This window comes from Sinohyriopsis cumingii, chromosome 19 (genome assembly GCF_028554795.1).
Source record: "Sinohyriopsis cumingii isolate HCF-2022 chromosome 19, ASM2855479v2, whole genome shotgun sequence".
NCBI lineage: Eukaryota > Metazoa > Mollusca > Bivalvia > Unionida > Unionidae > Sinohyriopsis > Sinohyriopsis cumingii.
The window spans coordinates 15,150,642-15,162,490 of NC_142979.1; the positions used below are offsets into that span (position 1 = coordinate 15,150,642).

Genomic DNA, 11,849 nt, shown 5'->3' on the forward strand with positions numbered 1-11,849 from the left:
GCAGTATTAACATGGATGATCACTACACCTTCATCACAAAAGTAGGTCCCTGTGACCCATATTTCACACTTCTCTTCTATAATCTGATCTATATGGCTCTAAACAAAAACAAATAAAAACTTAATCTAAGCGAGAAAATTGTGAAATGGAGTTTAAAGTGACATTCTTTTGTTATAAGGGTATGGGACCATTGGGGATGCATACAATCATCTAGGATGATGAAAAACAGCATGAGAAATAAACTTAAAACAAAGTTTTATCAGAGTCGGTGAAGCGTGAAATATAGGTCACAATAACCTTCATTTGTAATATGGATGTAATATTCACCAAGATGCATACGTCACCATGTTTCTCGATTCCAGGTATAAAGTCTAACCCCCTCCCCGAGCTAAATGCAAAAACGTAACCAAGAATGTTCAACTAATATACGCGTTTGTAAAAATGTAGCCACCTCCCCATGGGGTAGGCGCCATGAAACCCACTCCAAACTATTGCAAAGGACATAGGAAGAGATAACGGTTGTCATTCAATGAGGGTGAACATATGCATATGCATTTAACTGTGCGGACGCGAACGCCGACGCTGGGGGCAGTACATTAGTTTACCTTTACTTCTTAGAAATGAACTATAAAAAAAAGTCTATTCAGTATCTACTCTTTACAAAACCCACTTTTGTGTACAATGCCATCTTGAAATCTTTGAAAAAGAACCAGTCTCGCTTTGCATTTTCCCTGTCCTTGTCATATTCTCGATAAAAGGTCAGCTCTGCTTTGTGTCCAAACGAAGATGCGACCCAGTCTGATGAAATTAGAACAGCGGTAGATGTCTTACAGACTTCCATGGGTTGACCCCACTGTGTGTTAATCCAGACGTTACTCGGATTGCTCCTAAATGTATCCGCATTCTGACAAGCGTATCCCGAATAGCGGGATCCAATGTCCAGTGCTATGACAAAATTGAATTCGTCAGTCATGGCAGATTTTGATGGGTAGATCTCGTAGAGCTCTGTGAAGAAGAGGTGAATGTAGATAAAATATTTTATTCAAATTGCCGGCAATTACTGTTTTATCCTGTTTTGTTAAAATTATATTTCACTGTGAAGAAATCATGGCCATAATTATCTAACGCATGGGTATATTCACTGTTGACGATCAGAAACTTCATTGTAGGAAACTAATTAAATTATTGGGGAACAAAAATAGTAACATAAAGAATGGAAGAATAACAACTATACATTTTCGGAGTGCTGGTCGATGGGGAAATTTCATATATTTTTAATATTTTTGTTCTGTTTTGCCATCTCGTAGAGAGGATAGGAGAACACTAATCAAATTTAAAATCACTAGCACTAACTAGAGTCCCTCGCAGGAACCGACGCTCTACTGTGCTACAAGAATTTCTAGGAATTAAAGATAAGACCATTTCTTCCTTTTTACCATCGAGTGTTCCAGTCATCTCTGATATTCTTCTGCGATAACAATATTTTCAAATTACCTACTGTTGTAAACATCAGGCATGTCAACTTGGCACTATTTTCATTTAGGACAAAGTAGACTTTTGGTGAAAATACCACGTCACAATGATCATCCATTTAAAGGGAGAGGTGACAATACGATTTTAAAGACTGTTGTCATGGCTGCCATATTGGACATACAACAGACACCATTATAGTACTGGGTTAATATTGGACATAAAACAGGCACCATTTAAGTACTGGACTAACACTGGACATACAACAGGCACCATTTTAGTACCAGACTAACACTGGACATACAACAGGCACCATTTTAGTACCAGACTAACACTGGACATACAACAGGCGCCATTTAAGTACTGGACTAACATTGGACATACAACAGGCACCATTTTAGTACCAGACTAACATTGGACTTACAACAGGCACCATTTTAGTACCAGACTAACACTGGACATACAACAGGCACCATTTTAGTACTGGACTAACACTGGACATACAACAGGCACCATTTTTGCACCAGACTAACACTGGACATACAACAGGCACCATTTAAGTACTGGACTAACATTGGACATACAACAGGCACCATTTTAGTACCAGACTAACACTGGACATACAACAGGCACCATTTTTGTACCAGACTAACACTGGACATACAACATGCACCATTTTAGTACTGAACCAACTAGGTATGGGAAAATGTCTATTGAGATAAAAAAAACCGTTTATATAGCCGTCCATTTGGAGTGGAGTATACAGCCGTCCATTTGGAGTGGAGTAGAGATAACAATATTTTCAAGATATAACTTTCCTTTCAGGAGGACCAGCAATAACAAGGTTTTCAAGAAGGCTGCTGGACATCATAAGAAGTTTTCTAGTGAAATCCCAACGTCATTATAACATTCTCTTCAAATATAACTACGACAAGATTTTAAAATGGTCGCCATGGCCAGATTTAATATCAGATCGGTACCATTTTTATTTTGAACCAGCTTTACTATATAGGAAGTCTTTTCGCGAAACTCCATCTTGATAAGAAAATCAGTGCAGGAGGAGTAGTGATAACGAAATTTTTAAGGTAGCTGTCGTGGTGGCCATATTGTACGTCGGATCGGTACCACTTTCATTTAGGACTAACTACACCTGGGGATAAATGTGTTTGTTCCAAGGTGTTTGGGAGTAGCAATAACAAACGTGTGCTAATGGACGGACGGAAGACGGACGGTAGACACTGGACAACTGAAAACAGATCATCTCACAAATTATTCTGGTCTATGACCTAAAATGCACGGGACTAGATGTATAAAGCACACATTTACTATAAATCGCACATAGGTTAAAGCACACATTCGACAACAAATCGTGCACAATTAAGTAGTTCTTTAACACGTAAGACGCAGACAATGGCAGACATCGTTATAATAACTCCTTCAGAAACAATTTATACGGTGACCTTACCTTGTAACTGACTAGTTTTTGAAGCAAACTGATGAATGAAACCATCAAAACTGTGTCTTAGATGCTTGATAAATGAAGTTTTCTAGCTTTATTATTAGATAATTCTACCACGAGTTTGACATGCAACATGTTACAGTTGCTTTCAAGCTGTTCCTGTCATTTATAGGTTTTAGCTTCAAACGGAAGAACAAAGGCTACACGCTACTGTAAGTCGCACATAGGGTAAAACGTTCTTACATTTGGAGCAAATTAATGTTTCGATTCAGCCTTCGCATCTTTGATCGTTTACATTATGTATCTAAGTTGATGACAGAAGTTTGCAAACATTACAAACATCGACAACTTTGATCTACTTCCGTATCCTTCTGTTGGGAACATCAAATGGGTGACTTAGGCCAATCGGGATGTCAATCGAAATCTTCTAACAGACACGGGGATAGTTTGGTTTTAATCGAGTTGTCACTTAAACATTTCATGAAGATGAGCGGGGGACGGAACGATTCGAGCGATGTTTCGACTTGGCGTAGTTATAAAATCGGAGAACTCGTGGAACTGTTACGCTTTCTTGAAAATAAAACTTGGAGTCCACAGTCTCTTGCTTAACCGAAGTAGAACACTTTCCTCTCTTTTACGTTCCCATCTCTTTTTGCACTTAATGAAGCTACCATTTGTGAACCTTTATCGTCATTATAAAGTTATTAAAAATAGAACAAGTTTTTATTTCCATATTTCATATCAGTTGATTCGATCGGACAACACATCTTGAACAACTAAACCATTATGAAAAAGAATATATAAGAAATAATGAAGAAATAAAGATAGACACATAGCCACACAGAAAGTCAGACAGGAAAAAGCTTTCAGTGTGAAATTTTGAAGCGCAACCTACTCTACTTTGAGAGTACTTAACACGATCTAAGAGTGAGATACTTTGAAGCGATAGATTAAGCGAGGAATCCAGAAACTTTGGAAAACAGATTTCTATAGTTTGCACATGGTGTCCCAAGAAATGAAAAGGTACGGGGTTGTTCCAAAAGTTTACAAAATATTTTGTCGTAAAACTGGAGAATATAGAAGTAATGGAAACTTTGTTCAAGTCCCTAAGGAGTCTGGGTGGTGTGGTGATAACCTTAATGCAGGTTAATAGATTTGGAGGCATTATTCAAAGTCACAAAATATGCCACCGTACAAAAGTTGCTTCCCAACCTAAACCCAGAACCCCATTTGGATCCACGACCCTGTCTGTTATGAAAATGGCCACTCATGACTTCTGTTTATTCAGAGAAACAGATAGATGAATTAGTTTTAGATGAAAGAAGATAAGGGGCAGATATTTATGGATTAAGTCAAACAATGAAGTTTCAAAGTTTGAGGAAGAGTGCGATGTCAACTAAAGGGATCGTAGAGGAAGGATAAGCAACCACTGTGCCTATCAGTAATCACATCAACGCCATTTCGTCAAATAGGCATGGATCTCTTTTGACAAACAGAATGAGAATAACTTTGTCATTAAATGACTTAATATGAACAACGAAATCATCTATCTATGAAGCTGAAATCGTGTTTATACTGCCTAGTCCACATATGCTTGGGAATTGATTTTCTGGAAACTAAATGGGTTATCTTTGTCCATTGTAAGCTTTTATTTTAAATTTTTTTAAAGACAACATTCGTGTAAAGTGTGATGCCCAGCATGACCATACGAATCACTTTAAATGTGGATGGATTAACTTAACAAGTGTGTCCAAAACCGAGATTTAGGTTGAATTTACTTTTAAATGGGTTAAATTTAACACATTTTCGGTAAGGGAACATGGGGATCATGCGTCTTATGGCCACATGGAACAGACACTTCATGTCGGATCTGTAATTGTACCTTCACTCTATTTAAAGCCTCGTTCATGGCAATAAATTAGACAGGAACTTAATTAGTACTGGTTGTCATTCTAACTATTGGACATGTGTGATCAGGTGAGATATTATAATTCATTTTGCACGAGCTAACATTCTGAGAGATACAAGACCCATATATTTGTTATATACCAAGACAAGGTAATCTGCCTGTCAAAATATGCCAATTCAATACATGTATACAGGATCGTCACACACAGGTGATATATTTGTTATATACCAAGACAAGGTAATCTGCCTGTCAAAATATGCCAATTCAATATACAGGATCGTCACACACAGGTGAGCAATTCACACCTACTTCGGCCTCATCCGTCATATATAACGGTCTAATCTGCGCTGAAGCATTGTGAAGTAAGAGGCGTATTATTCTCTCTTTGACACACCTCAGATTTTACGTCATGAGCATTCACTGAAACTCGTCTAGAATATATGATATTGTTATTCTCTGTTTGTTAAAGGCAACAGATATGTTGTGACCTTCACAAAATACTTCACAAAACAGGTGGAAGCTGAAGGAATTGCCAACAAAACAGCCGAAAACGTTTTTAATGTTTTGATTAGTTTTTGTCTGACCATGGTACCTCTGAAGTGTTCATTACAGACAACAGCCTAGAGTTTGACCTGAACTAAACTTTTTCTCCCAAACTTGGAATTGCTTCACCTTATCATCCCCAAACGGGTGGAAAAACATGCATGCTGGTTGCATACTGAACGGCGGAACACACATCCACCAATAAAACTCTAGTTTTCCTAGTGTATTGCAGAAAAACACGACTGTTTATGGAGCTGGATATTCCTTCAAGAACGGAAACATATTCAGCAGATGAGACCTCGAGGAATAGATGTTTCCCACATTAATTTGTCATGCAATTGAGACGAGGCAGCTGATGATATTAAGCTTGCAAAAAAAAAAAAAAAAAAAAACCAGAACAAAATATTATAACGCCAATGCGAAGGAAGAGACTTTCAACGTTGATGACGACCTTTTGGTCCGTAACACGCGAAAAGCCACCAGAGATGAGTAAGGGGAGTAAACTTCGTTTGTTGATTGAATGGCCTTACACAATAAAATCTGTAAAGAAGAAAACACAAACACCCTGCATCGACTGAAAACGTTAATCCAAGTAAATCGGATTAAGCTATATAAGAGAAAAGAGACTGACCAAAAACACTATGTACATGCCATCTACAGCTGACAAAAATCGAGCGACGACGAACACTAAGAAATATCTGCAGAATGTAAAGCAACCTTCAGCTATAAAATACAGCTAAACATAACATGAAAAGAATAAACTAAGAAATGGCTTCCAAAGACAAAAGAAGGTATAACAAAGTTGAAAAGAAATGTCCAAAAACCAGGATGTTGTTATTACAAACCATGATGGCCCACGAAGCTTAATCCAATTTCATCCTGTGGATAAAAAGAGATGAGAAAACACGACTGTTTGGCCAACCTATGAAAAGTCATCCCCATATCCTGGTTAGGGTTCTGGAAAATGGACATACGGGCACAACAGATAAAAACAGCTACAATGACGGGTGAAGGATTTTGTTGTTGTTGTTGGGTTTAACGCCATTTTCAGCACACGATAAGCTATACATGGCGGCCAGTATTAAGGGTGGAGGAAGAACCCGGGAAAACCACGGAAAGAACCACTGACCCACGAGAAGCTACTGGCAAGCTTTCTCACATACCCACATTGGCTGAATCCGAGACTCGAACCGACGCAGACAGAGGTGAGATGGCAGTGATCCGTAACGGAGAGCGCTTTAGACCACACGGCCACTCGGGTGAAGGAAGCTGCATGATTAGCTAGATTTTTCGTAGTACAGTCTTACGATTATAATCTCAGGAACAAAATCATTAATGACATGAGAAAATGAGCAAATGCTAAAACTGGTCGAGTCTTGACCTATCCATCAATACCTGAAGACGTCAAACATGAAAGAACATGGAACCTAGAAAAGGGATTTTTCGTGTATGAATACAGATCCTGATATTACCCAACACCGAGAGTGGAGTGAAGGAGAGGGGAAGGGAAGGGCGGCGCGGGGCGGGGTTTACATTGATCAGACCATTTCAATGAGTATGATAAGCATTATTTTCTTAGGAACAATTGTTGGAAATAGAAACGCAACTACCGATATGAAACACTGCATTATGATATTTCCTGCCCACACCGTTGAATGATAAGCAAATAATACAGAATCTATGATATTTAGTCTGGCATTTCATCAGATTCCAATGTTTCTTGCATTCCAAAATTTGCAGAGAAAATAACGATATTACGTCATTTGCGTGTGAGTTTTTTAATTTCTAGAAAATGCAAACACACCCGTGTCAATTAAGCTTTTACCATGTGGACAATATACTGCATGTTTACGCATGCGTAAACGACTTATTTAACGATCTTTTGAATGAAAATTCTTAGACTCAGTCTTGGTCTTAATTTTTATTTAACATTCTCTAATGATCGTAAACTAAAATTCGAGACTCAAAGTTCAGATAAGGTCATGACTTATAGATGGTACCTAAAATGTCAAATATCAATCTCAAAGTCAAAATGGCGGATTTCGTGTGGCGGATAAAGGAATACGGTTGAAGCCAAGATGATCTCTATATTGTATGCCTGTGTGTTTTTGACAAGGAACGCGTGATAACATCATATATAAGTATTTCTCAAGGAGCCATGGAGCAGTCAAATGTAAGGAAAACCTTTGCACTAATGACCATAATTCGTCGTTATCGTTACGTACGCCCAGTTTGTAAACTAGGCCATTCAAGTTGGCATCCAATGTCCCGGTCGCAACCTACTCTTACATACAAACTTCACATTGGTAGCTTTAATGTCCGCTGAGATAAGTAACCTCAAATTTTTGATGCCTTTCCGAAAGACAGTTCAGGTAGCAGGCACTGCGTGTCCTGTGTGGGCGGGACATATATTACCTCTGAAAAGTTCCATGCTGGAAACTGGGTCATCAGATTAGGAACAACACGGGCGTACATATTACTGTCATGTAGGACCTTGTTACTATCAAGTATTTACGTGTGATGATGTACTTATACATGTTACTGACACGCACTTACTTAATGATCATTTATTTAGTAATAACATGTACGTACGTACTGCTATCACGAACGTAATTAAGAGCTAATACAAAGGTATGTGTTATAATCACGTACGTACATATTTACTATCACGTACATACTGAACAATAATCAAGTACATACGTAATAGTTACACGTACGTACATTATAACCACTCCGTATGTACATGATAACTATCATACAAGTACATGATACTAACAAGTAAGCGCATGGTAATGTGGCAGGGGATAGTTTCGTAAATTGGCCACTGTCAAATTACTAAACTTAAGGCTATGGTGTGACTTTTACAGCTATTATTGTTTACTAATTAAAGACATAGATATATTTGTGAATTATGTGTTTCTGGCTTGTCTTGTTCTTGAAATTGATGTCAGGCATGTACACCTTCCATAGCTGGTGTGACCTTTACAGCTATTATTGTTTACTAATTAAAGACATATATATATTTGTGAATTATGTGTTTCGGACTTGTCTTGTTCTTGAAATTGATGTCAGGCATGTACACCTTCCATAGTTGGTGTGACTTTTACAGCTATTATTGTTTACTAATTAAAGACATAGATATATTTGTGAATTATGTGTTTCGGACTTGTCTTGTTCTTGAAATTTATACGAGGCAACTATTTTCAGTTGATTCAACCTGTGTAATATACATATTTTTGCATAATTATCACCTATCAAAAGGGTTTGTGTTTGCACTATGAGCATCTGGCAAAAATGACCTTCGGACATGAAATTTGGTATAAATTTGGGATTGGGGTGCATAAACTAATTTTGCTATGAACTGCCATTGACTTTTCTTGTTAGGTGAATAATATTCTTATGCTTTGTATTGATAAAACTATCCCAAAATACGGACATTTTTGACTTGATTTGTGTATTTTAATATTTATGATATTTTAAAATAAATGCCAATGAACACGGCATTAAATTTGTGCATACAATCTTTCCTTGCACCCTAACTGTAGGGAAAGCACGTAATGACAATTTTGTTTAAAATGGCAGCAATACATTTGATAATATTGCGTATTAATATGCATTAATGGTGCAGAAGATTAATGTATTTAGGAACAGATTATCGTGCCATTGAATCTCTTTTTCGTTTTATATAATTAAGTCAGAAAATGTTAACTAATGAGAACAGTTCATAGTTTAAATTATTGAATTGTACGACGTGTTTGTTTGAGACTGGTAACATATTATCAATTTTTGACCGAAGCCTACTTCTCTAGTTCTAAAAGTACCAAAGAAAATGAAACACGTGACTGTGCAAATCGACCTTCTGTACAAACGAGAAGATATCTAAGCCTTATTATTTGCGCACTTCATGTACAACATTGCCAAAAATAAATGAAAAATATTAAGACGAGATGAAAGGGGTTATCATTCTTTAAAAATTAAAAATAAATACATAAATGAATAACCTTATAGCAGTTTTTCTCTATTTTTCAGCACATGACAGACTATACATGGCGGCCAGTATATTTGGATGAGAAGAACTCAGGAAGAACCATCGACCCATGGGAAGCTACTAGCAAGCTGTACTCACCTGGGCTGAGTCGAGACTCAAATTTATGCTGATGCAATTGAGATGTGTGTGTGATCTGAATGTGTGCATACCTCTATGCTACTTTCATGTACTGTGGCTGAACTTTCTTTACATGTTGTAGTTATAGAAATCGTGCATGATCTAAGAACACACCTGACCAAAATGCCCGCTCCTATGTGCTTGGAAAATCAGCCCGAACTAGTCCAAACTTTCTTATTTAAAAACAATACTTCTAAATTTTTCTTTATTTAGTTTGTGAGAAGGGAATACGCGGTAGGTCAGTTAGTTGAGCGTCGGACTCGTAATATCACAATATCACTGGTTTGATATCTGCCTAGATCAGCACTGGTCGGTTGCCTGTGTTCTTGGGAAAGGCACTCAGCTCAGCGTGTCAAAAGTGCTGTCTATACCCCAACCCCACCAAAAAGAAGTTCAAATTATTGCTGTGAACGAATGTATTCCCCATCGTTTTATTGCTCCCTGAATACAGTGATATAATTTATTTCCGTTAAAACCAATTTAACGTCGACCACTAATGCTACCATGTTGTCTGATGCTAGACTTTTCCTGTCTTTTTAAATGTGAGTGAATGGCGTTTGACAAAGATTATGACGCCACAAATGAAAACGCCTTTGCACGCAACTATTACACAAATAAACAACGAAAATTCGGGTTCTGCCCAGTTTTTCGGATTAAATTTCATTATGACCCATCACCTCTGTCTGCGTGGGTTCGAGTCTCGGGTTCGGCCTATGTGGGTATGTGAGAAAGCTTGCCAGTAGCTTCTCGTGGGTCGGTGGTTCTTTCCGGTGGTTTCCCGGGTTCTTCCTCCACCCTTAATACTGGCCGCCATGTATAGCCTATCTTGTGCTGAAAAATGGCGTTAAACCCCACAACAAGCAAACAAAAATCATTATGACCGTATTAGATTACGATATCATTATATTTTACATTAATCTTGGTGTGCCGTGTTAGGACGCGTGCGAAACTTGTGGGTACACTCGAAAATAAGTTGGCTTGTCTTGAATGTCACTGTAGCACCTTACTAAATATCAGGGGTGAACAACCCCCGGCCCACGAACGTGTTCTGTCCGGCCCTCAGGGCAAATTAAACCAACACAGAATTATGGTTTGTGAACAGTAATTATATTAAAGAAACTGGTGTTTGAGGCCCTCGAGTGTTCTTAGAAAATCCAGTCTGGTCCTAGGACGAAAAAGGTTGTGCACCCCTGCTTTATCTAATATGCCAAAGCAATAGAAACTTTTCCGAGTACTCACCGAGTCAGCCTACCTGTACTGACCTGGGCGGGTATCGACCATTAGGTAACGAGTCCGATGTTTTGCCAACTTATCCACAGCGCTTCCCCCGAAAATAAAACACATAGTGTATTGCATAATTTCGGTTGATCTATAACCCTGTCCCCAATACAAAGCATTTGATGAGAACCGCCATATAGAAAATGTAAATTTAAAATGCACTTGCTTACCGTCACCTGGAGAATTGATTTCATACTTTCTGACTATGCAGGTGAATTGAATGTAATGACCATTTTAACAGTTCATCATGGCCTGTGTAAATAACAACACACGCTATATTGGCTCAAGTCCAAAGACCGTAAACAGTTGTAACTAAACGAAGCACGTTTCTGTTTATGTATGGAAAATCACTACTTCACAAAACTTCTAGGTGGATTCCCCGGCCAGGTATGACCTAGTTAGAGCATGCTGTTTACAAAGTACGAATGACTAGAGAGCCAAAGTAAAACATAATGAAGTCGAGATAGTGCATGGCAATTCGTACTCAGTTAAACTTTGCACTGCTTTGCGAAATCCATATTAGATTACATGCTTTGCTTTTTAATTATATCGTGAAAAGAATCGAAAAGCGTAATATGACTATGTTGGGTTTAACGCCATTTTCAGAACATGATGGGCTATACATGGCGGCCAGTATATTTGGTGGAGAAGAACCCGAGGAACGTCAGGAAGAACAAGCGACACAAGGAGAAGCTATACCTACCTTGTTCGAGCTTCTGTGTGAGTGATCTGTAGCGCCTTAGACTATTCGGCTACTCAGGGCTTCTCGTAAAATTTTAAGGATTCTTAGAATCCGTCATATGCATCGTTGTAGAATAGGAAAATTCCACCCTGGATCAGAATTTTGTAGTAGACACGAGACTGTGCTGAGCGTCTGACGCAAACATTTTGATATGAGAATGGAAGATTTCTATCTTAGACTGAAGCATCATGATGGATTCTTTTTTTTCTGACAGTTCTGAACGAATAACGAGGGCCGACATTTTAATGCTGATAAATCATCCTTTCAATTGACTATTACACAT

General features: G+C 38.1%; 1 protein-coding gene across 2 annotated transcripts in view; it reads right to left on the bottom strand.

The window, feature by feature from the left end:
* LOC149775168 (heat shock 70 kDa protein 12A-like) overlaps positions 1-11,215 on the bottom strand; it is a 30,462-nt gene extending 19,247 nt beyond the window's left edge. The window contains exons 1-2 of one of the 2 annotated variants that reach the window (XM_089943374.1): positions 10,995-11,215; positions 671-1,005 (exon numbers count right to left, since the gene is read on the bottom strand). In XM_089943374.1, coding sequence (XP_089799500.1) covers positions 671-973 — 303 coding nt within the window. In that variant the 5' untranslated portion in view covers positions 974-1,005; positions 10,995-11,215. The remainder of the gene's footprint in view (positions 1-670; positions 1,006-10,994) is intronic. The other variant, XM_089943375.1, reaches the window with a different exon arrangement.
* Positions 11,216-11,849: the final 634 nt, after the last annotated feature.